Source organism: Ixodes scapularis, unplaced genomic scaffold (genome assembly GCF_016920785.2).
Source record: "Ixodes scapularis isolate PalLabHiFi unplaced genomic scaffold, ASM1692078v2 PGA_scaffold11__112_contigs__length_91849675, whole genome shotgun sequence".
In the NCBI taxonomy this organism is placed as follows: domain Eukaryota; kingdom Metazoa; phylum Arthropoda; class Arachnida; order Ixodida; family Ixodidae; genus Ixodes; species Ixodes scapularis.
The window spans coordinates 85,897,573-85,919,286 of record NW_024609837.1 but is presented as its reverse complement, the minus strand read 5'-3'; the positions used below and the strand labels follow the sequence as shown (position 1 = coordinate 85,919,286).

At 46.6% G+C, this 21,714-nt stretch overlaps 1 protein-coding gene across 1 annotated transcript in view; it reads right to left on the bottom strand.

Annotated features, from left to right (window-relative positions):
* The window catches only part of LOC8035741 (mucin-5AC-like), a 54,875-nt gene that overhangs the window by 17,694 nt on the left and 15,467 nt on the right, over positions 1 to 21,714 (bottom strand). Inside the window, exon 4 of the mRNA XM_002400233.5 lies at positions 9,998 to 10,208. Coding sequence (XP_002400277.2) covers positions 9,998 to 10,208 — 211 coding nt within the window. The remainder of the gene's footprint in view (positions 1 to 9,997; positions 10,209 to 21,714) is intronic.

Genomic DNA, 21,714 nt, shown 5'->3' with positions numbered 1-21,714 from the left:
CAGTTTGGATTCCTATTCTGACTTGCATGTTTCTGTGTGCGCCCTTGTCTTTTTGGACTATCAGGTCTCTGGCCAACATGAAGTGCCTAGTCCAACATAAAGATCTACTGTTGCTTTCCTAAACTTGAATTGCATGTGTAGTTTGTCAAACTTGCGGTTCTTGTTTAGACACTTCAGATCATTGAGGAATGTTCTTGAGCGTGAATAGATTACACATTTAATAAATTGATGGCGAATCCAAGTTTTTCTTGGAGACCTAATCTGGGATCATTTGCCAAATTGCAGCACCCTGCAAAAGCCGCAGCATCGGCAACAAGAAGGTGAACGCCTGAGAGCCAAGGTGCGACAGCTTCAAGAGCGTAACAAGAGGCTGCAAAGAAGGCTGCAATGACAACGTCAGATGAAAACTGTTGCCTAAGTCGTTGAGAGTGTCCCCGTTCATGTGTCTCCTCGTGTCGCCGCACTCGGTGAAGCCCAGCTTAGAATGAGCAATGTGAGCCGGTTTGGCCGGAGATGGTGCAGCCACAACAAAGCCTTGGCTTTAGGCCTCTACTTTCATAGCCCCTAAGGCTATAAGTATTGCAGGCGACTGCTCAGGCTGCCATCAGTAAGGTCACTGCAGCTATGGCTTCAGCGTGTGCCACTAAAGATTGGATTTTACCCTGGCATTTTCGAGCTAATAAAGAGGCGGGCAGCTTCTTTTCCTCAAGCCGATCGGGCCTGTAGCATAGTCTTTGATGAAATGCACATCAAAAAAGAGATTTCATACAACCCCTCGTCTGACAGGTTTAAAAGACTTAAAGAACATAGTGGACAGCAAGGCAAAAAACTGGCAAATAAGGCTCTCACGTTCATGGTGAAAGGAGTCGGAACACCGTGGAAGCAGCCGCTTGGCTATTTTTTGCTCACAAAGGCACACCTTCAGATGCACTAAAAGATCTCTTTTTCCAGTGCTACAGCGCCCTTGTGGACGCTGGCCTGAAGCCGGTAGCTGTTGTATGCGATAAACGGTGCCAGAACCTGTCTCTTTTTCAATCATCGTAACTGCCGAAAAGCCTTACGTAGAGATCAATGGCGAGCCACTTTTTTTTTTACTTTTCGATGCTCCGCACCTTTTGAAGTGACTAAGAAACATGTTATTTAAATACGACTAAAAGGTTGGTGATTACATAGTGAAAAGTTCCTACATCAAGGAAGCTTATGAAAAGGACCGTAAACTTGAGATCGGTTCTATGCCAAAGCTGAAGGAGAAGCATTTTAATTTGACCTTCTCGTCAAAGATGTCGGTGAAGCTAGCAGCTCAAGTGTTTAGCAATCACTGCGCAGCTGCAATGTATGCCCTTGTTACTTCTTAGCGATTGCCAGCCACAGCTGTTCACACAGCGAGATTTGTTGAAAGAATCGACCGTCTCTTTGACAGCCTAAATAGCTCGCAGAAATCTGCAGATGCCATATGCCTCTGCAATCTGTAACGGCTCTATCCGTGAGGAGTTTCTGAAAGAGTGCATTCTGGTTTTTAAGAGCCTGCAAGTACTCGGATGTGGAAGGCAGCCGCACTGCATTCGTGGCTTCTGCTTAACTGTTAGGTCTCTACTGCTGCCCAGCAATCACCTCGCGGTTAATTGCGGTTTTTCCCACCTTTTAAACCGCCATCTGAACCAGGACACCCTTGAAAACACTTTTGCTGTTATACGTTCAAAATCAGGTGCAAACACGAACTCCACTTTCCGTCAATTTTAGGCTGCGTTCAGGCACCTTTTGATTAGCAACCTATTCAAGCTGTCGGAAAAATCAAACTGAGCTGATGACATGTCTCTCCTTGCTACGTTCCCAGCAGGCCTTTTGGCACCTTCTCCTCGTCTTGCCTTAGGAAGCACAGTTTTTCTGACCACGGCAGACGATTCGCCTTCAAACTACCCTTTGGCAATAGAAGAGAACAACATGGTTTATTTTGCTGGGTGGCTGGCATCGAAATTCCTCAAGGTTCATTCCTGTGTAGGAACATCCCAGAAATATTAGCTGAGGACAGAAAATGCGTGCTTTTCTGAGGAAAATCAAGTGGTCTTGTATTTGAGTGTGAAAGGAACTGCCGACTCCCACTTTGGAATCCTCTCAGTTCCTTTTGCTTCTTTCAGATTATTTGTTGAAGCTTGTGAGGAAGTCTTGGAGACATGTATCAACAACCTAATTTCAAAGGAGAACGTAGGGCGGACTCTTTGTGTCCTTTTTAACCAGAAGATTTCAAAGTCTGACTGTATGTGACGAAAGCTTTTATGATAATTTGTTTTCTCTGATTGCCAGAGTCATTCTGCACTGGTTCGCGCGGGAAAAGATTGCTGACCATTTGATACAGTAGCAAAGTGTAAAGCTAGGCAGCAACAGCGCAGACTACGTATGTGAGACCACCCAGAGTACTTTTTAAAGCAGTGCAGGCATGTTCTATTCGAGCCTTTCATTTTCTTCGGTTTCTTGAGGAGTAATGTAGTCTTCTAACTTATTCACATATATAGAGTTTAAAGCTGTGAAGCAAAACTGGCTTATGAAGTGCAGCATACCACAGGGCTCCAAGAGGGTTTTCTCCACTTGGCTTCCTTGACCTGCACCAAACAATCGCTGCGTTGCAGTGTAGCAGCACCAGCAGATGCAAGTTAAGGTATTTTCAGCATTTTGGTACCTTGCCCAAGGGATGTGTAGAAAAGTGTAGCTTTTCTGTGTATTACAGTGGTGGCCTCAGTTGTCGTCGGAACACTGTGGAACCTCCGAGTCATTAGTGGCTGCCTATCAACAGTCAATGTCCTCACAACATCCAGCCGATTGTACAATGTCTTATGTTATAACAGTGTGCATTATGTACCGATCTACTAATTTTCTTCGACCATGACCTTTTGAAAATAGTTGATACCGATTGTATAATTCTAGTAAGTAATCTGAGTTAATGGTTTTAAGTGAATAAAACAAATAAAACGCGACTGTAAAAGCGACGTTGGACTTGCATTAGAGTTACTGTTGTGTATTTCATACGCCCAACACTCTCCAGCAATTTGATTCACTGTTTTTTGCGACATTACATAATTTGCTTTAAGGTTTCTCACATATTTCCCAGGGATCATGAAGGAACAAAAAGCAAAACACCACGGCTGGAGTTTGACCACAGTGCGAAGACACGATGGTGTGACGAAATGAAACTACTCTCATAGCAGGTCGGCTAACAAAGTCGGCTGTAGAAAAAACACATTTCAAACAAAATATAAGAGCAAGGGCAAATAAGGGTGTAAACGATCCAGTATTCCAGTATAGAGTAAACACAAGGTGTAAACACCCCAAGAAAAACCCGAGACTGCAGGTAAAAAGAACGACATATACACTAAAAAGTATCAAACAAAGCTCAAACACGGAGCTTTGTTTGAGACTTTTTAGAGTATATGTCGTTCATTTACCTGCGATCTCTGGAATTAGTTTTGTTTAATTTTCGCGCGAAACCGCACGCACGCATGACGTCACGTTTTTTTCCGGAAGTGTCGTCATTTCCTGTTGATTTTTTGTTCCGCCGGAAGTGTCCCCACGACTCATAGATGGCGCTAAAGCAGCTCCATGGGCCGCCATTATTTCGACATGTGGGCTTCTATGGAAGCTTCGCTACCCATGTACATATACCTTGCTGCGGCCGCGAAAAAAAACAAAACTAAAAAACAGCGGCGCCACTACTCGAGCATTCCGACTCCGCGGACGTCTCAAGTACCTTGCAAACAAGTGAACATCTAGTGCAATAGCAAAGAACAAGAAAATTCGAGGGACCATCGGCTCGGTGTAGCACCACGGAACAGCATCAAATGTGATGAAAAACTGAGCTTGGTGGTGCTCAGTCTTGTGCATAACGTTTAATCAGCCATCAAGTAAGAGGAGCTAAATAGACTTTCTCAGTCAGCGATAGTTTTCTAGAAGTCGTTTCATTCTGGTTGACAGCCTGTGTGACAGAGTACAGATGAACAGCGGGAGAAGCCTGCACACAAAGAACTGATCTACAGAAAGGCCATGCCTGACGCGCCGTAATAATTGGCATCTATCAAAAAGAAGCAACCATGCGAGATACTTGAAAGCTTGGGGTGGAGATGATATTTCGTGCACAGTTTCTATTCAGTTTTATTTTGTTTGCTCAAGATCCGAACGCTAACAGTCGCCCGACGGGGGAAGCTTTTTTCTGCGGTCTCGACTGGTGCTAGTGCAGAATGGATCAGTAACACCAGCCTAATAGACCACCACAAAATGGATGTGGTTCGTTCATTACATTTTTGCCGGTAAGTACCTGTTGCACTTCTCAATTGCATTATGTAATCTTTTCGCGTTGGTATGAAAAAAAAAAAAATGAAGGCTGCTTCCGAAAAAAAGTAGTTTTATATCAAGTGGTGCATATCGGGAATCGCTGCTCTTTTTTAGTGACTGTCCTAATCTTTTGAAGCACAGTTGTGCTTGAAACATGTCGTCACAATAAAAGTTATAAGTTATAACCACCAAAATACACCGAGTAAGAATTGTATTAAAATATTAAAAGCGGCCTCCGCAAAGCAGTGCGGAGGTCCTACTTGAGATAGACCAACGAATAGGCCGCTACGGAGCAAATGGTCAGAGAGATTCCAGCTTACGGAACACTTCGGCACGCTCTATGTCTCGTGCCCTGTAATCTTACTTATTTTAGCTGACGTGCAATAATTGGATATAAATTATGAAGCAAATCGCGAAACAAATCGTAAAACGCTATTTTTCCTGCCGTTCTGTCCGGCTCTGTCGACCTTTCTTTGCCATGCTTCTTTCTTGCGGGAAGACATAATATCCGAGGCCTTTTTGCCTGGTGCTGTTGTTATAGCTCCGTGGCATACAACATGTGAAGCCACCGATTGAAAACCATGAGTCAACACCTGGCTAAAAGTCTCGCGCTAACCCGAAAATTTCCAAACGCCGGGCGTACAATGCGCGCCGACGCGGCCGGAAAACTGGGGAGAACTACAGGTACCAGAATGCAGCGCGGCAGCGGTGGCGTCGCGCAACTCCTCGTGAGATCGGTCTATGGGGCTTAATCCGTCGCTCGCCGCGAGGTGGCGCTGTCTGCCCAGTCATAACAGATGGCAAGGGGGTTTTTATAGCCTCACTTTCTTTGCAGTGCGGAGTGAATATAGATTTCACATTTAAATATTCTAAGCCTAAATGGTAAAACAAAATGGCTAGGTGGCGTAAGCTACCGCCCGATCCAAAGGGCTCAGCCGGATTCATCCATCCATCCATCCAACAGAGCGGCGAGCCGTCAGCGTCGCGGGTAGAGATCTGCACGGACCACACCACAGGCCATGGGCTTCATGGATACAATCATGAAGGGTCCGGGCCGGGTACGGGCTTTGCATTGAAGTCTACAAGGCGGGCCAAAGCGGGCAAAACCGACCATCACTTTTTTTTTTTTTCTTTTTTTAGCGGCATGTTTTTTGGAAGCGTTTCAGGGGTTGGGAGAGGAACGACAGCGGAGAGAAACATATGCTGAAGCATGTGTGTGTGCGTGTATGTTTTTGTACGTTTCGGGTGTGTGTACAGCGAATGTTCTTCCAGAGGACTAGCGGCGCGGCGTTCCTTTTCGATCATCAACACGGAACACGGACAAGGCATGGAACCAGGTGACACAAAGGACTTTTCCACCATCAACACGGACACATGCGCGCCCACACAATGCGCACCCTCGCCGGCGTAAACCATTCGTACGTACGAGCGCGCGCATCCCCAATATCTGTGAAGAGGTTGCACTGGGGGTGCTTTTTCTTAAAAATTTCTCGCAGACCACCGCAAAAGACGGCAATATTGCTTTATATATATATATATATATATATATATATATATATATATATATATATATATATATATATATATATATATATATATATATATATATATATTTAGGTTCTACACAGCAAGAGTGGCCAATATAGAACTTTGCCCGTGTTTTGTCCAAACCCGTCACGACTTTTCCCTTTCTTTTCAACTGTGACAGATGGTTTTGTTTGCTGCTGCTTGTCATTTTTGTTTTTTCGTCCTTTCCGCGCGTGTATGGTCGCAGAAAAGGACAGTGGGGTGATTTTTCTTAACGAGCTGCCTAGGCCTGCAGATTGGTCCGACTAATAATATAAAAAAAAAAAAAAAAAAAAAAGAGGATGTTTGCAGCATTTAAGGTTTTGAATCTGTATATAAACCAGGTTGAAAGTTGGAATAACAAAGAAACCAGGTTGGAGCAAGGTTAGAATTTATAAATACACCAGAATTATTATTTTTATATGTCACTGTAGTTTGCATAACAAGTTACATCACAAAGTGCCAGCTACATAACGGGATGTGGTGGTTTGTGCAACATGTGACAAAAACTAAACGGTCACTAGAAGACTACCTATAGACTACAAACTGATTCAAATGCTAGTCACCACTCGATCTGAGCTTCGAATGCCGCACGGCGACGAGTTCATGGAGACACTTGGCACGCTGCATTTTAACCACGTATATCGTCGTGACTGATATCTGCAGACTGTCTTTTGTATAATGTATAATCACTGTGACCCCGGCTTAAAGGTACTCCTAGTAGAAGCAAACAGCGCAATAGGACCCGCGCATAATAAATATCAAAGATATTAAAAGAAGGACAGCACGGATTGCACTACATGGTATGAGACCTCGTGCTCAGGGTCAAAAAGCTGCGTCAAACAACGCGCGTAAAAAAAAGAAGTGCAGCATGGTTATTTTTGTTTATGGAAATCCAATTTCTTTCTTATGTACGGAGCTAATTTTTTTTATACGTGCTGCAGATTGCAGTCAAATATATCCAAAGGCGCGCTTGCAGCACTAGCCGCCACATGTCCAGATGAATATCGCAAATTAACTAAGCATCACAGCTTGTTTATCTACTTCCCCGGGGCCGGTTTGCTCATCTTGCGGCCGCGGACGCGGCTGCGGCCAAGAGGGATTTTTATGTCACGTGACCAGCTCCATGGGGACGAGGAAGTAGCTAGCGTCCCTGCCTAATGGCGGAGAAATCCGTATCGCTTCGAGCACAAAAGCCTGATTTCGCTCGCAGAAACTGACTGCATGGACTTTCAACCGGAGTCTAATTGACCGCCCCTTTATACTGTAGGAGCGGCAGGTAAAGTTACGGCCAGGGACGGTAAATATGAGCCAAAATAAAGGAAAACACCACGCGAGGTAAAAGCGATGGCAGTATATTTATATACCCCCCGCCAGCGCCGGCGTCACGCGAAGAAAAAAAAAACAAAACAAAACAAAAAACACTTTTGTTGTGGTCGAGAGGTTAGAGCGCCGGTACTTGTCGTCGCGGCGTGACAGTTCTGGGTTCAAATCACGCCAGACACTCTTTTTTTTTTTTTTGTGCAGTGCACTTTTAATAAGGATGTAGACAAAGCCCTGTACTTTTGACTCACCAATTCGCTGTTCATGACCTCGGAAGAGCGCATACATGTCTCTGGCTTTTTTTACCAACTTCCGCCACGCCTCCTGCATGATCTGCCGTGCACTCCGCGGAAAGTTGACATTATCTTATCATGCCCTTCTCTTCGTTCGCCAGGTAACTGCGCTGCTGAATTTCTCTAGAATTTGTTGCTTCCGTTTTCCAACTGTTCTATTTAATTCCATCTGCTGATCCAGTCATTTTAGGTGTTTGCGAGATGGTTTGCGATGTCGACGCCTGATTCATTTTTGCATTCGGTTGTGATCGTCTGCTATTCTAACTCAAATTCAACAAGTAGTGTGTTAATATTACGAAACGATTGCCACATCAAAATGTAAAAAGTAAAAATATACCTTTTATCACATTCCAGGCAAGTAAAAGTATGATCACTTTTATTTCAGTTTTACGACTTTCTCGGACGTTTGACTTGCTGCCTTGCCTGCAGGATTTCGCTCAATCAATGCATCTACAGCTGCTAGTCTTATTTTTTTTTTGCTAATTTTGTCAAAGCTTTTTTTTTTTATAACTGTCACAACTGCAGTCTTTATTAGTACTAAATAGGCACCTCCTATTATTGAAAAGAGTCCTAGCAAGAGCGTTGTATATTTAAGAACACATAAAATTGTACTTGCTGGGGAAAGGATACTTGTTTCGGCTCCGTTTGTGTGAAAGTCTTGTCGGTGCTGTTATCTTAGTTTCCTTTTAATGAGCATTCTGAAACGATTGTATTAGCGCGTTAAATTGCCTTGATCTTTTTTTTTTCTTGCCAGTGTTTCGATTGAACAGGTAGGAGTAACAGTAAAAACCGTGTAAGGCGCTGTAGTGCAAGTGTATGATTCGTAAAAACGAACACCGTCAAAAAGAAGGTTCTTAGTGCGATTTGAACCCGGAACCTTCACGCCACGACGACAAGTACCGGCGCTTTAACCTCTCAAACACAGCAGAAAGAGCGAGCCACCGGCGCTGACGGAGGTATGTAAATATACTGCCACCGCTTTTATCTCGCGTGGTTTTTTTCTTTATTTTGGATCATATTTACTGTCTCTGGCAGTAACTTTACCTGCCGGTCCTACAGTATAAAGGGGCGGTCAATTAGACTCCGGTTGAAAGTCCATGCAGTCAGTTTCTGCGAGCGAAATCAGGCTTTTGCGCTCGAAGCGATACGGATTTCTCCGCCATTAGGCAGGGACGCTAGGTACTTCCTTGTCCCCAAGGAGCTGGTCACGTGACATAAAAATCCCTCTTGGCCGCAGCCGCGTCCGCGGCCGCAAGATGAGCAAACCGGCCCAGGGGCAGCTGTTCACCGCTCTACCACAATACTCAAATATCGGTAAGTAGAGCTTGCAGTAACTCGACGTAACAATACTTTTTCTTGGAGTCTTCTCCCTCGCGCCATGCTGTCGATGACTGGGTTGGGAGCGCCACCCCGCGGAGAGACGCCGCCTCCTCTTTTTCCGATTACGCCCTCCCCGCACGAATGGGACGGCCGGAGAAGCGTACGCGCGCTTCAAGATCTCGGAGGCCATGGAACCATCGACGACACACTAGCTCCGTGGCGAGGCGGCGCCGTTCAGACACTTCTTCCACCATGCGTCTGACAGTCTTTATGGTGTATTCGCACGAGAAGTTTTTATCTCCGGAGAAAACCAAATACGTCATAAACCTGCGAGAAGGCAAGGACACGAGAAGGAGGAGGCGGTGCACAAAATCCAAGCGAGCATTCCCACGACGGAGTCACATGTAGTTGAGTCGCCGGAGTCTTTCTTTGCGCGAACCTGCTGGTTCAATATCCCCCCCCCCCCCCCCCCCCCCCTGCCCGTTTCGATCTGGATGAGTTTCGTACCGGCATGCGTTCATGAAATCACTACTGCGTGATGCACGTTAAAGACCCCAGGTTAGCAGTGGTACTGCACTGGCTAAATTGCTCATCTACAGTCAAGGGACAAGTCCCCATGAAAGCGTAATAGCATCAAGACGCTTTCTTTTTTTAGCTCGCTGGCTATTTTTGGGCGGGGGTTCATCAAACAAAAGGCAGAAAAAAAAAATCACCCCACACTTTAAAGCTGTTGATAATTCTTCCCCAAGAGCGGGAGGACAAAGGAGGGGTCGCTCCGACTATGGAGCCGCCCACTCCGGAGTCGGCGAGTATGTAGGCTCCCTAGCTCCGACGGGACGACGGATATTCTGTAAGCCGGTCGCGGACTCTCCTCGGCTCCCCACGAGCTCGGGGGATTCGCTAACATCAGTGATAGAAGAAACTCCGTCGCGCGAATACACCAAAGTTCGACAGCGAGAGCCGAGTGGTCGTTCAGCCAAGAGTTGTCAAACTTGCGGGGGAACGGGACTTCACCGACCGGCACTTGGATTCGAAAAATGTTTTGATTGCACTCGCAGCGTTGTGTGACTCTGAAGCCTTGAAGACGTAATTAGCACACCAAAAAAAAAAAAAAAAAAATTTCCCCTCCTATTCTCTGCACCCATGTTTGGTAGAGTACTTCCGGTTGGACATACCCGACGCTCTCATCTGGCGGCCATTCGTGGCGCTTGCCCTTGTGCTGGGACAGGTTGGCGTGGACCTGCCCCGTCTCGGGCCGGGTGTGCGGCTTGCTGCTCAGCCCCCGGTCGCGGTGTTCCTCGTGCACCTTGATCACCAGGTACGGGTGGCCGTGCAGCATCGGCTTGGCCGTCGTGCGCGGCACCAGCACCGGGATGCAGTTCGCCGCTGGAGGAACAGAGCATCACCCCCGGGCCCCGAGTACGTCATACACACCAAGTGGTGACGTCATACACAGTAAAACCAGGGACGGATCCAGAACTCCGTTTTGGGGGTGGGGGGGGGGGGGGAATTTTTAAGGATACTATTTTTCCATTCTTTCTTGTGCACGGGGGGTCCACCCATGTCAAATTGCCCTCCGAGAAGGGGGGAGGGAGGGGGGTCGACTTTGTTTGGGGGAAGCGGCCGCCCCCGTCGCCCCCTCCTTGTATCCGCCACTGAGTAGAACACAGGTGACGTCCTACACTGGTAGTGAGCAGAGCGTATTCACAGGCACTCCGTTCTCGCGAATACGGGTTTCTGCTCATGTGCTGTGCTTCCAGTTGTCATTCAAACTTTCATGTAATTTACGGACGGGTCGGTTGAAAAAAAATTATGAATAAACACCGAAACTAGACTAGACCATGAAATAATAATGGTAATAATTGCTTGGTTCTTTCACGAAACACTTTCAACGTGTTTATACGGTCATTTTAGTTCTTGTATTTGTGGGAAATGCGTCGCCGTCCCTCACGTGGACAGTTGCGCGTGCGTCGACCATGTGCTACGCACATATACAGTAGTGGCGGCGTGCTGGAACTACAGGTGCACTTCTCTAGCTATCATCATCATCATTTGTGACGTCACGGGTAGAACAGACTGGGACAGAGATCTTGGATCCCTCGGCTCGTCAGCTCGCTTCGTACGCTGTTTGGGTAACGCGCAGCGAAGCCTGTTTCGCGAGTTGTGGTTATTCGGTCAAGTGATACTTGTAGTAGGACATTTCACCAAACGCTTGAAACCGTGGCACACGTAGTCATGCTAACAAACACTTAAGGCGATGAGGTGTCAAAGCGCTCAGATGGTGGTATGCTGTTCTCTACCCCAGTACAAAGAGCTGGATGATGAAAATGGAATATCCAGCGCTTTACCCCACTGCAACGTACACCACCGCAAATAAAGATTTTTGTGTGTGTGATTCGGACAAAACGAAACTGATAAAGGAATCTGCCATCACATTGAAATTAGGAAAGCGAAATTTGAGAACCTCTCACTTGTGTATAGTAATCACTTTAGTGAAAGCGACTCCGTGCACCCTGTTGGTTCCAACGTGTTTTGTGAGTGCTTGTCTCTTATCAGTTCAAAGTTGATTCCTGTCTTTAACCTTGTAACCCAGTAAACATACATTCAAATAAATGGCAGGAACAAGCGGCCGCTTAAAGGGATGCTGAACCGAAATCTGGATTCCCCAGAACACGCGGCAAAAGCGTGCAACGGGATGCTACAAACACCAAAACATCATTCATACAGCGATATCTCGATCGGATGACCGAATTTTTCAAAAAAAGAGGCGCATTTGGCAGGAATGTTGACATCATGTTCCTCCGAGAAGGAGAGGGAACGGCCTCGCGTCTTCTCCGCCTCGCGGCCTTGAACAACACCACCTAGATGGAAAGCCGGAGCGCTCCCCTCTCACCCTTCAAGGAGCGTCGGCATAAGTAGGCTGAACTGGTAGGGCGCTTCTCCGCAAGGCTCCCCTTGACAGTTGGCTTCTTTGCAATGCACGTTCTCTTTTACTTTCTCTTTCCCTCTACGCTTGCACGCTTGAGTCTTGACGCGGCGTAAACAAAAAAGACGCCACGGCGTCGCGTTTTTCTTTTCTTTTTTCTTTTTCTCCCCAACGGTCGTCCGTCGCGTTCCTTTCTTCGACGGTTTGTTTAACTACTCCTGCGAGTTGGGTCAAGTGACAATAGGGCTGAAGGAATCGACTAGGACAACTCTAGAAGCGAGTAGGTTTTTGGACGCCGAGGGTCGAAAGTTCTACTCTCGAGTAAGATCGAGAACATTTTGGAATACAACACAACTGCGACTTGTTGTGTGTACGTCATGGTGAACGTGAACGTTGCTTTTCGATTGTCGCAGCTGTCATTCCGTACAGATGTTGTTTATCCGCGCTTTGACGAAAAGCTGGATGTAAAAGTGTCCATATTTGAGTTTCTGCAAGGATGGCCACGAAAGCGTAGACTATACAGCGAATCGATGGGAAGATCTCGCTCCTTGACGGCATGGCAGGGTGAGAACTTTTTGATTTTTATGATCGTGGTTTCGTTTCTTGTTTTTACTTTTCGCTGAATGCATGCCTGGGATTGATTTGGTTGCGGCCTGGAAGCAACATATTCAAATGCTGGCGCTTATTGTAGGTGCAGAGCAGAACTAAATAGAAATGACTTGATTTATGAGTTCAGGTTTGAATGCATGTTTTCGCAAGGTATGCAAGTGATAGGTTATCGCGGTTGCAACCAACACATCAATTAAAAAAAAACAAAACATAAGTACATTGTGTCGTTTCTGCGTATCCTCATCGGAGCGCAGAAATGATCCGCTAAAACTAACTAGTACGATCTATATTTTAACGGGTCTCTGAGCTGTAGATTGGAGTGCACGCAAGCCGGAATATGGTTCATTGATCAGTTTACTTATCCATACACCAGAGCCATATACTAACAATTTAGCTGGAGCCCCTACAGGCTCCCCAAGGAATCCCGCCACACACCAGGAAGCTATTATTATTATTATTATTATTATTATTATTATTATTATTATTATTATTATAGCGCATTTGGAACATCAAATTCAAGAATAATTTGACGTTTGTGATCCAAAATACCAGATCGAAACACTGCCAGTGTTTTTTCTCAAATACGGAACCACTTCAGCTTAAGGAAGAGCTTTTTTTCTTTCTTTTTTTTTTCTTTTTATAATAATTTTTGATTACATTACCTTTCTTTGGATTAATATGATTTCCTCCTTTTTCGTTCTATTTCCCACAGAAGCGGTCAAATACACATCCCGGATACTGCTTTGATGAACTCGGGCTATTGTACGGCCTCCATGGGACAAGGTGAAAACTGGCACCTTAGAAGAGTGCTTCGGAACGTATAGGCAACTGGCTTGCTTCTAATATCACGTGTCTACAAGGCATATTTACGAAGATGAAAACAAAACACTGCTGTGGAGCACAATGTCGACGATCACTACAGCTAGCAAGGATGGAAACGAGAAAGATCTTCCCAAGCGAGCGGATACTTGACGCCCTACCTGCAACGTGGTATACATGCAATGTGACCCTGGGCTGTAAAAAATAAGACACAGCCTCCCGGCCTTGGGCTATGTGGCCAGCCGTGCAGTCTACACCACCTTGAAAAACCTAAGGGGCGAAAAATGCAAGGCCGCATCGACAGCACGAAACAAGTTGGCTACAGTTTGCTTGCACAGGAAGACTGCTGGTGTAAATGCTGTAGAACACATTTATGTTGTTCACCAATTGGTAATGCCCAGCCAGTGCCGACTTGTTACATATCTCATAATGGAACTACTCGCCAAGAAAAAAGACTGCCGACTGTGAAAATTAACATACAAATGAGCTCATGTTAAAACACGTGTTGTTGTCGCAAAAAAATGCCCAAGTATTTTCGTGCGACATGTTTGCAGCAAAATGAATGTTCGCATTAATGCCAAGAATGCCAAACAAAAGAAACAGACAGCTGAAACTCTGCGATCAAAGACACTCGCTGCCAACCGTCACGGATGTCAAGAAGCGAACTCAAACCAAGGAAGAGTATGTCTGACGCCTGGCGTGACGAACCCATCGTGAGTTCGAGCTGAAACATGCGTTGGACTGCAGTGAAAACATTACACTGAGAAACCTTTTGTTGCAAGATGACAACAATATTATAAATGCCAGAGCAGCATCTAAGAAGAAAAGAGCTAAGAGGTCAAGGCTGAACAAATTAGTTCCTGTCCAGCCAGCAACATGCTTGCGCTTCATCCTCACGCAAAGGCAACTGCCCTCTGAAGTCGGTGAATCTGTGTGTGTGTGTATGTGCAGATAGTCGGTGTGCTTGTAGCAGTCTTGGGTATCTCGTGGTGCTACACCGTAAATGCCAACCTGCTGCACAGATATTGTGTGTCTCGGTGTCACGAAATCTACAGCATCGAAGATGCACTTGTATAAATGTTTTTCAAGACGGATATTTTCAGAACTTATGGATACCAGGAGCCTCGTTTCGCTATGTTCAAAGGTGACCAGTTTCTTATATATAACTCTTCTGTGTTGTAAATTCAAGCAACTCTGAATATGAGGCTCCCATGCCCACTACAAAACTTGTTTTTAGCCGCCCTAACTGTGCCACAGACTCGGTACTGTTGAAGTACATCAGCTTATGGGGCAACGCTCGGGTATTACGGTACTTTTTGCAAATATAAAGTTTTCACATTATGACATTGCCAAGAAATAGGTCGGAGGTGGTTTTTCGATGTAGTAACCAGATACGTTGCTTGCTGCAATACAAGTACTATATTTGAACAGGCATAGTGTATCGAATTGCTGAACCTATGCAGGTTTATCACAGGTCTAAGAAATGTTTGTCAAAATATGTGCAATACATTTTTCAAACTATGTGCAATACATTTTTCAAACCAGCACATCACAATTTTAGAATGTTATTACTTTTATACTTGTCTGGCAATTCGCGTCCCGTTGCTGTTGCATCAGGTGTCCCTTAGGGTAGTGTACTCGAGCCTCTATTGTTTCTAATATATATCAATCACCTATCATCAATTAAATCGACAATTAGACTTTTCGCTGATGCTTCAGTTTTTTACCGGAATATTAATACACCTATAGTGATCACAATATTGTCCAAGACGATTTATATACAATATCATCATAGTGTTCTCTATGGCAGATGAACATTAATTAACACATAAATGCAAAGAAATGTCCATAATTAAGTCCACTAAAACACTAACCCAGTACTCATTACTTTTCCAACCACTTTAACACTCATTGTTGTACAAGTATTTGGGCATGTATTTAAACTCATTATCGTCGATTGAGCAAATAACAAATAGTGCACTAAAAACACTTAATTTGTGAAAAAGCTATTTGTACGAGAAAGTGTTCGTGTTCAATAAACACATGGATGATACAAGATATATAATAACCATATAAGAACTATATGAGAACTATATAAGATATATAAGAAACTTACACGTTTCTTTTACAGTTTTAATCTAGTTCTTATGTGGTTCTTATAGGGCTCTTATATGTTCTTATATATCTTGTATGATTCATATGTGTTTATTGGACACAGAAATTTCTCATACAAATGATATTTTTCAGTAAGGATTAAGACGAAACTATTTGCATACAAAACATTTATCCTCCCAACATTAGAATATGCAAGCATAATTTGGAATCCGCACATAAGTTACCTAATCTCGAGGCTCGAATCTTCAGAACAATGCAGCCAGATTTATATTGTGAGGACTACGGCCGGGCGTTGGCCAGGCGAGGCGCTGAGGCGAGGGCGGGGCCAAACAATCGAATAAAGGTTTATTAACTGGCAATAATTATGAAAAGGTACGAGGCGCTGACGCGCCACATGGCTTGGTCGCGCCAAAACAGAGAGCATGCCGGAACACTTGTTCGGCCAGGCTTGACGGTAAGGGTTAAAAGAGCGGGCCGTGGTAGGTGGCGCTAGTAGCTCGCTCACATCCGGCCCCTCTTTAACAAGACCAAGTCCCTTTGGTCTGCACAGCACAAAAATCTTCACTCTGGTAAGTGATAGTCCGCCAGGTAGTCGGGTGGTCGTCTTGCTCGTTGAGGTCTAGAAGGGCCAAGTCCAGGGGATGGAAGCTCGGGGTCAGCACTGGCTGTTGGACAGGCAGGCAAGACGCTCCCAAGGGCATCTGGAGAACTGGCAGCTTCAGGGACGGAGGCGGTTTGGTCGTTCATGAGGTAGGGTTCGACATATGGTGGGATGTACGGCTTCAGTTGGGAGACATGGACCAACCGTTCACGGATCCGATTGTGGGTCCCTTGTCCTGTGATATGGGACACCACGAATGTCACCGGGGTCTTCTGGTCAATGATCTGGTAGACTCCTTTGAACTTAGGGGCTAGCTTCGTTGTGCCGTCAGTAATGGGCTCCTGGCGTCGAACCCATACAAACTGACCGACGCGAAAGGAATGATGTCTGTGGGCTTGGTCGTAGGCTGCCTTGCGTTTTTCTTGAGCCTCTTCGGTGTTGCTGGCAGCGGTACTGCGGTACTCCGACAGCGTTAGGAGGCGATCTTGAAGAGTTTTGGCTTCAATGGGACGATGACATTGGCGAGGGAGCTTTGGAACATACCCAAAAAGTAGTTCAAACGGGGAAAAACGAGTGCTTGCACTATAGGTGCAGTTGACAGCAAACGCAGCTTCTTCGAGCTTCTTGTCCCAGGATGACGGGTCCTTTGTGCACAGCTTACGAAGCACTGCAACTAAAGTCCCATTACTTCTTTCAACGAGGCCGTTACTGGCTGCTCGGTAGGCAACCGAGTAGTGAATCCTCACACCATGTAAATTCATGAACTGTGTGAACTGGTGGGATTCAAAGGCTGAACCATGGTCGCAGAGGCAGTCATCGGGACATCCAAACTTGAGGAACACGGACTGCAAGTGCGTCAGAACCTCCTTGGTTGAGGTCGAAGACACAGCTGCTGGAACAATAAAACGGGTTCCAAAGTCAATCACGTTTAGTAAGTACTTCTTGGTGGGCGTCGCTGGCATCGAGACGTGGTCAATAGCGATCATCGCGAATGGAACATCCGAAATGGGCATCAGTCCCATTTTGCCCACTCCTTTAGAAACAGGGCGATTGCTGCTCTGGCAGATCTGGCAGGCTGTCACATAACGGGCTACTGCGGCAGAGAGGTCTGGCCACCAGTACCGTTCTCGTGCTTTGGCCAGTGTTCGAGCGATGTCCATGTGGCCTGCACCGTCGTGAACCAGTTCTAGTACTGCCTGACGCATCTTGGCAGGAACAACGATGGTTCATACTCCTGTGGCCTCGTCGGTATAGTAGAGGACATCATCAATGACCACAAGGTGTGTGTGCCGCTGCTCTGAAGACGAAAGGCTACGACGCAGAGCTTGGCACTGTGGGTCTTCTGCTTGCATCGATGCCAATGTCTGTGGCTGATTGAGAACTGCTGCGGACAGCCGGGAGAGCATGTCAGCAACCACGTTTTGCCGACCAGGGTGATGCTTTACTGTAAATTCAAACTCGGTGATATCCATCAACATGGTGGTGAAACGGCGAGAGGGTCGAATGTTTGTGGTGAGGCATGCAACAGTCCAGTTGTCAGTAAGTAGAGAGAATTTCTTCCCAAGTAAATAGTGGCGAAACTTGATGGTGACTGCCCAGTGCACGCCGATACACTCCCAAACGTTGCTGTGCAACTTCTTTTCGTCGGCAGTGAGTGCTCGACTTGCGTACTCAATGACAGTTTCCTTGCCTTGCTGTTTCTGGGAAAGCACAGCACCAACTGCTGTTCCCGATGCATCTGTTGTCACAGTGGTTGGGGCGTCTGGATCGAAGTGACCAAGAAGAGGTGCTTCTGTCAGTGCCTTGCGGATCTTCTCAAAGGCGTCATCACAAGCGTCAGTCCATGTGAACTCTTGAGATCGAATGATACTTTGGAGTGGTGCTGCAATTTTTGAGAAATCCTTGACAAAGCGACGGTAGAAGTTGGCCGTCTGGAGCCAGGCCAAAACAGCTTTGCTGTTCGTAGGGCGGGGGATGCGCAGAATCGCATCAACTTTGGCTGGGTCTGGGTGCTTTCCATTCTTGCTTAGGATAAAACCAAGAAACTTGATGGCTTGCAGGGCAAACCTGCACTTTTCCAGCGACACTTTGAATCCACTGGTGCGAAGAAGGCGAAGGACGTCGTCAAGGAGTTTCAGGAACTCGTCAAAAGTGGGAGCGAAGATCAGGACGTCGTCCAGGTAGACTCGCACGCCACACTGTGAGCAATGTGGCTTCAAATCGGACAAGATGGAGTGCATGGCACGTTGAAACGTTGATGGCGCATTCTTAAGTCCGAAAGGCATACGGGTCCACATGAATGTTCCATGATGAGTCACAAAGGCCGTCTTCTCACGATCTTCCGAGCGGACACGAACCTGCCAGTATGCAAACTTCAGGTCAAGACAAGCGAAGTACGAAGAGCCTGCGATATCGTCCATGATATCGTCAGCGTGGGGGAGAGGTTGGATGACACTGATAGTCATCTTGTTGAGGGGCACATAGTTGACACAGAGACGTTTCTTTGTACCTCTGGTGACAACCACAACTGGGAAGGCCCATGGGCCCGTTGCTGGGAGGATGATGCCCTGGCGAAGGAGCGATTTTGTCTGTTCTTCGAGGAAACGACGGTCTTCAGCAGCATAGCGGTACGGAGACCGGCTATAGGGAGCTGCATCTGGAAGCAGATCTATCGCATGTTCCACGCCCTCGTACAAGCCAACATCGTCTTCCCCGTGGGCGAACACATCTGCATGTTTGGACAACAAGGTTGAGAGCTTAGTCTTCTGTGGGTCTAACAGATGGCTCCCTACTTGCGCTGCAGGCAGGGCTGGGTCAATGCAGACGTCCACTGTTGGGGGCACTGTGTGCTTAGGCTGTGGCTCGGCTGTCAACGCGGCCCACAAAGGCTGGTCTGGGCCTGGTAAAGGAAGCTGCTGTAGCCCCGCTGGGCTGTGGTGTCCATGGACACAGTGACGGAAAGCTGAAGCTTGCAGCATTACAGCATTTGCCATCCGAGGAAGCAACCGTTCATGGCACTGAATGCTGGTTCCAGTTGGGGCATGGTAAATTTCAGTGGGGCTGGGTGGCTGGAAGATTAACTGTGCTTGGCTGGAGAAAAACCAGTCTTCACCCAAGATCACTGGGAGGGCGTTGTGGTCAAGGGCTGCGGCTTCGACAACTCCAGTGACTGGGCCAACGGAAATTTTCAGACAGATGGCACCAGCTGGGATAACTGACGTTCCTCCAACGACAACAAGGGGTGCTCGAGTCCAAGGTAGAAGGGGCACCGAGCTGACGAGCTCACGGGACATTAGTGTCACCTTGGATCCACTATCAGGGAACGCATCAACTTGGCCAATACCTGCGATGGTGGCAGTCACAAGAGCACATTGCACTTGCGAACCATCAAGCGTCTCAGCTGGGCGGCTATGAAGTGCTGGTGCTTTGGGCAAAGTGGTTTTCGCAGCAGATGACTTGGATGGGCATTTGGACGCGAGATGTCCCTTTTGGCGACAGTGGAAACACACGGCTTCTTCTAAATTCTGCCCAGGACGAAAGGCTGCGACACCATACTTCTGTGATATGGCATCGTATCGAGCATTCTGCTCTTCTGCAGAGAGGGATCTGGAGCGCTGCTGTCTTGATGTATAGTTGGGACGGGGTTGCAGCGGTGCACTCTTCTCGGAGGTTGACGGTGTTGAAGGTGCGCGGGGGCTTTGGTCTGTCTGGAATCCAGATATCTTGTCTGGTCGAGCTCGCTTGATGTGCAATGCAGCGTTGTCCAGGTCGGTAGCGATTGCAATAAACTCGTCGACCGTTGCGGGTCTCTGGGCGGCGATGGCGGAGACGAGGTGATCGTCACGAAGTCCTTGTAGAAGGTATTCAATTCGTTGCTTGTCTGTCAGTTGGACGGGACTTCGAGCGATGATTTGCAGTTTGGCGAATGTACACGCATGCAGAGTCTGGTTCTTTAACTGTAGACACTCGCTCAGCTTCACTTGCCATTCGATGAGCGTTAGGTCGTCGTTGAACTGTCTCAGAAATGCTGCACGCCATGACGGCCACGTAGGGAAAGCGTCGCCGCATGCGAGGTGCCAGTTTTTGGGGGTTCCGCGCAGTTTACCTTGGGCGATAGCGCGCAGGGCGTCGTCGTTCCAGGATGCGAGCTTTTGGGCTCGCTCCAATTCCTCAATCCAGCGACGTGAGGACAGCTGTTTTGAGTCGTCAAACACTGGGAGGGTTTGCGACAAGTCGGGTAGCGTTGTCAATTGGGTCGGTCTCAGGGCGAAGGACTCTTGCATTCGAGCCAAAATCCTAGTGTTCTGCTCAAGGCAGGTTGCCAAGGCTGCAACAAGATCGCTGGGGATTTGTGACGGAGGAGATGTAGCTTGCTGCGCAACTTGTAAAGTGCCAATGTCGTCGGCAGATAGAACAACTTCGGGTTCCTTCGGACTTTCGCGGACGCGGATGTCCAGGATGATTCAATCAATTAACTCGGACTTGGTTCCAGAGGCGTCCAAGCCTCGGCGTTCGGCCTCGGAGCGTAAAAACGTACTTGTAAACGTCTCCAAGTCCTCTGGCGTCGCTTGCTCCCATGAGATGAGCGGCATGGCGGTTTCGATGCGGTAATGGCGGAGGCAGGCTTGAGGTTCCAGGCGGGCAGGTAGCGACGTCGACTGCGCCAATTGTGAGGACTACGGCCGGGCTTTGGCCAGGCGAGGCGTTGAGGCGAGGGCGGGGCCAAACAATCGAATAAAGGTTTATTAACTGGCAATAATTAAGAAAAGGTACGAGGCGCTGACGCGCCACATGGCTTGGTCGCGCCAAAACAGAGAGCAGGCCGGAACACTTGTTCGGCCAGGCTTGACGGTAAGGGTTAAAAGAGCGGGCCGTGGTAGGTGGCGCTAGTAGCTCGCTCACAATATGGAGTGATTATTCATCCGAAACTAGTGTCTCCGCTTTAAAAGCTAGCCATAAATGTTCCTAATCTACAAAGAAGACGAAAAATAGCCCGATTGTGTTTTTTTTTCTTTTTTTTTCTTTAAGATGTATATTACTCAGATTCCAATTTTCAAGCTACTTAGTGCTGAGCTGTCAATTTCATATTATCCATATATTAGATGATTCCTGCAAGATTGAACCATTTCCTAGTACTTTGTAACACTGACTAGCACCAACTACCTGACCATATTGTAACTGAGAGATATCCCATTTCACTGAAAAAGAAGGGCATCAATTTGTGTAACTGAACCTTGACTTGTAAAACTGCCTCATAACAATAACCTGCTAAGAAGCGTTTTTTTTGTGTGTGTGACATTTTTTGTTGGTGTTTATTTTTTATGTTCAATTACTTTTTTGTCTATTTTTGAATCCCCCTGGATGTAATGCGTCTGTGGATGCCTTTGAGCTGAATAAAATAAAATAAAATGAATGCCTCTGCAACATTTATCTAATTGTTACTTTAGGTCATTTTATCTGGTTCTACTACTTCGATTATTGTCATTTCATAGGGATTCTTTTTTTTTATACAACTCCCATGTCGTTCAGAGATAATTACACCACCCAGTTTATTGCTTAAAAAATAACATCTGTCTCAAGATATCACTTTCTTGTATTTCACTACAATAATTGTAGGTTATAATAATTTTCCTGCGTTCTAAAATTGGTTCTTTATATCACTCGGCGTTTACAGCTCTTATGTTAGCTCATAAAAAAATAAATTGTGCGAAAACCCGCGTTTCTACGACGTCAAAGCTACGCGCGAAGCCTTCAGCTCAGCTCTATAGCGCGGCGCTCGTCAGCCTGCTGCCGTGACGTCACCGGAGGCGTGTGCTGGCCTT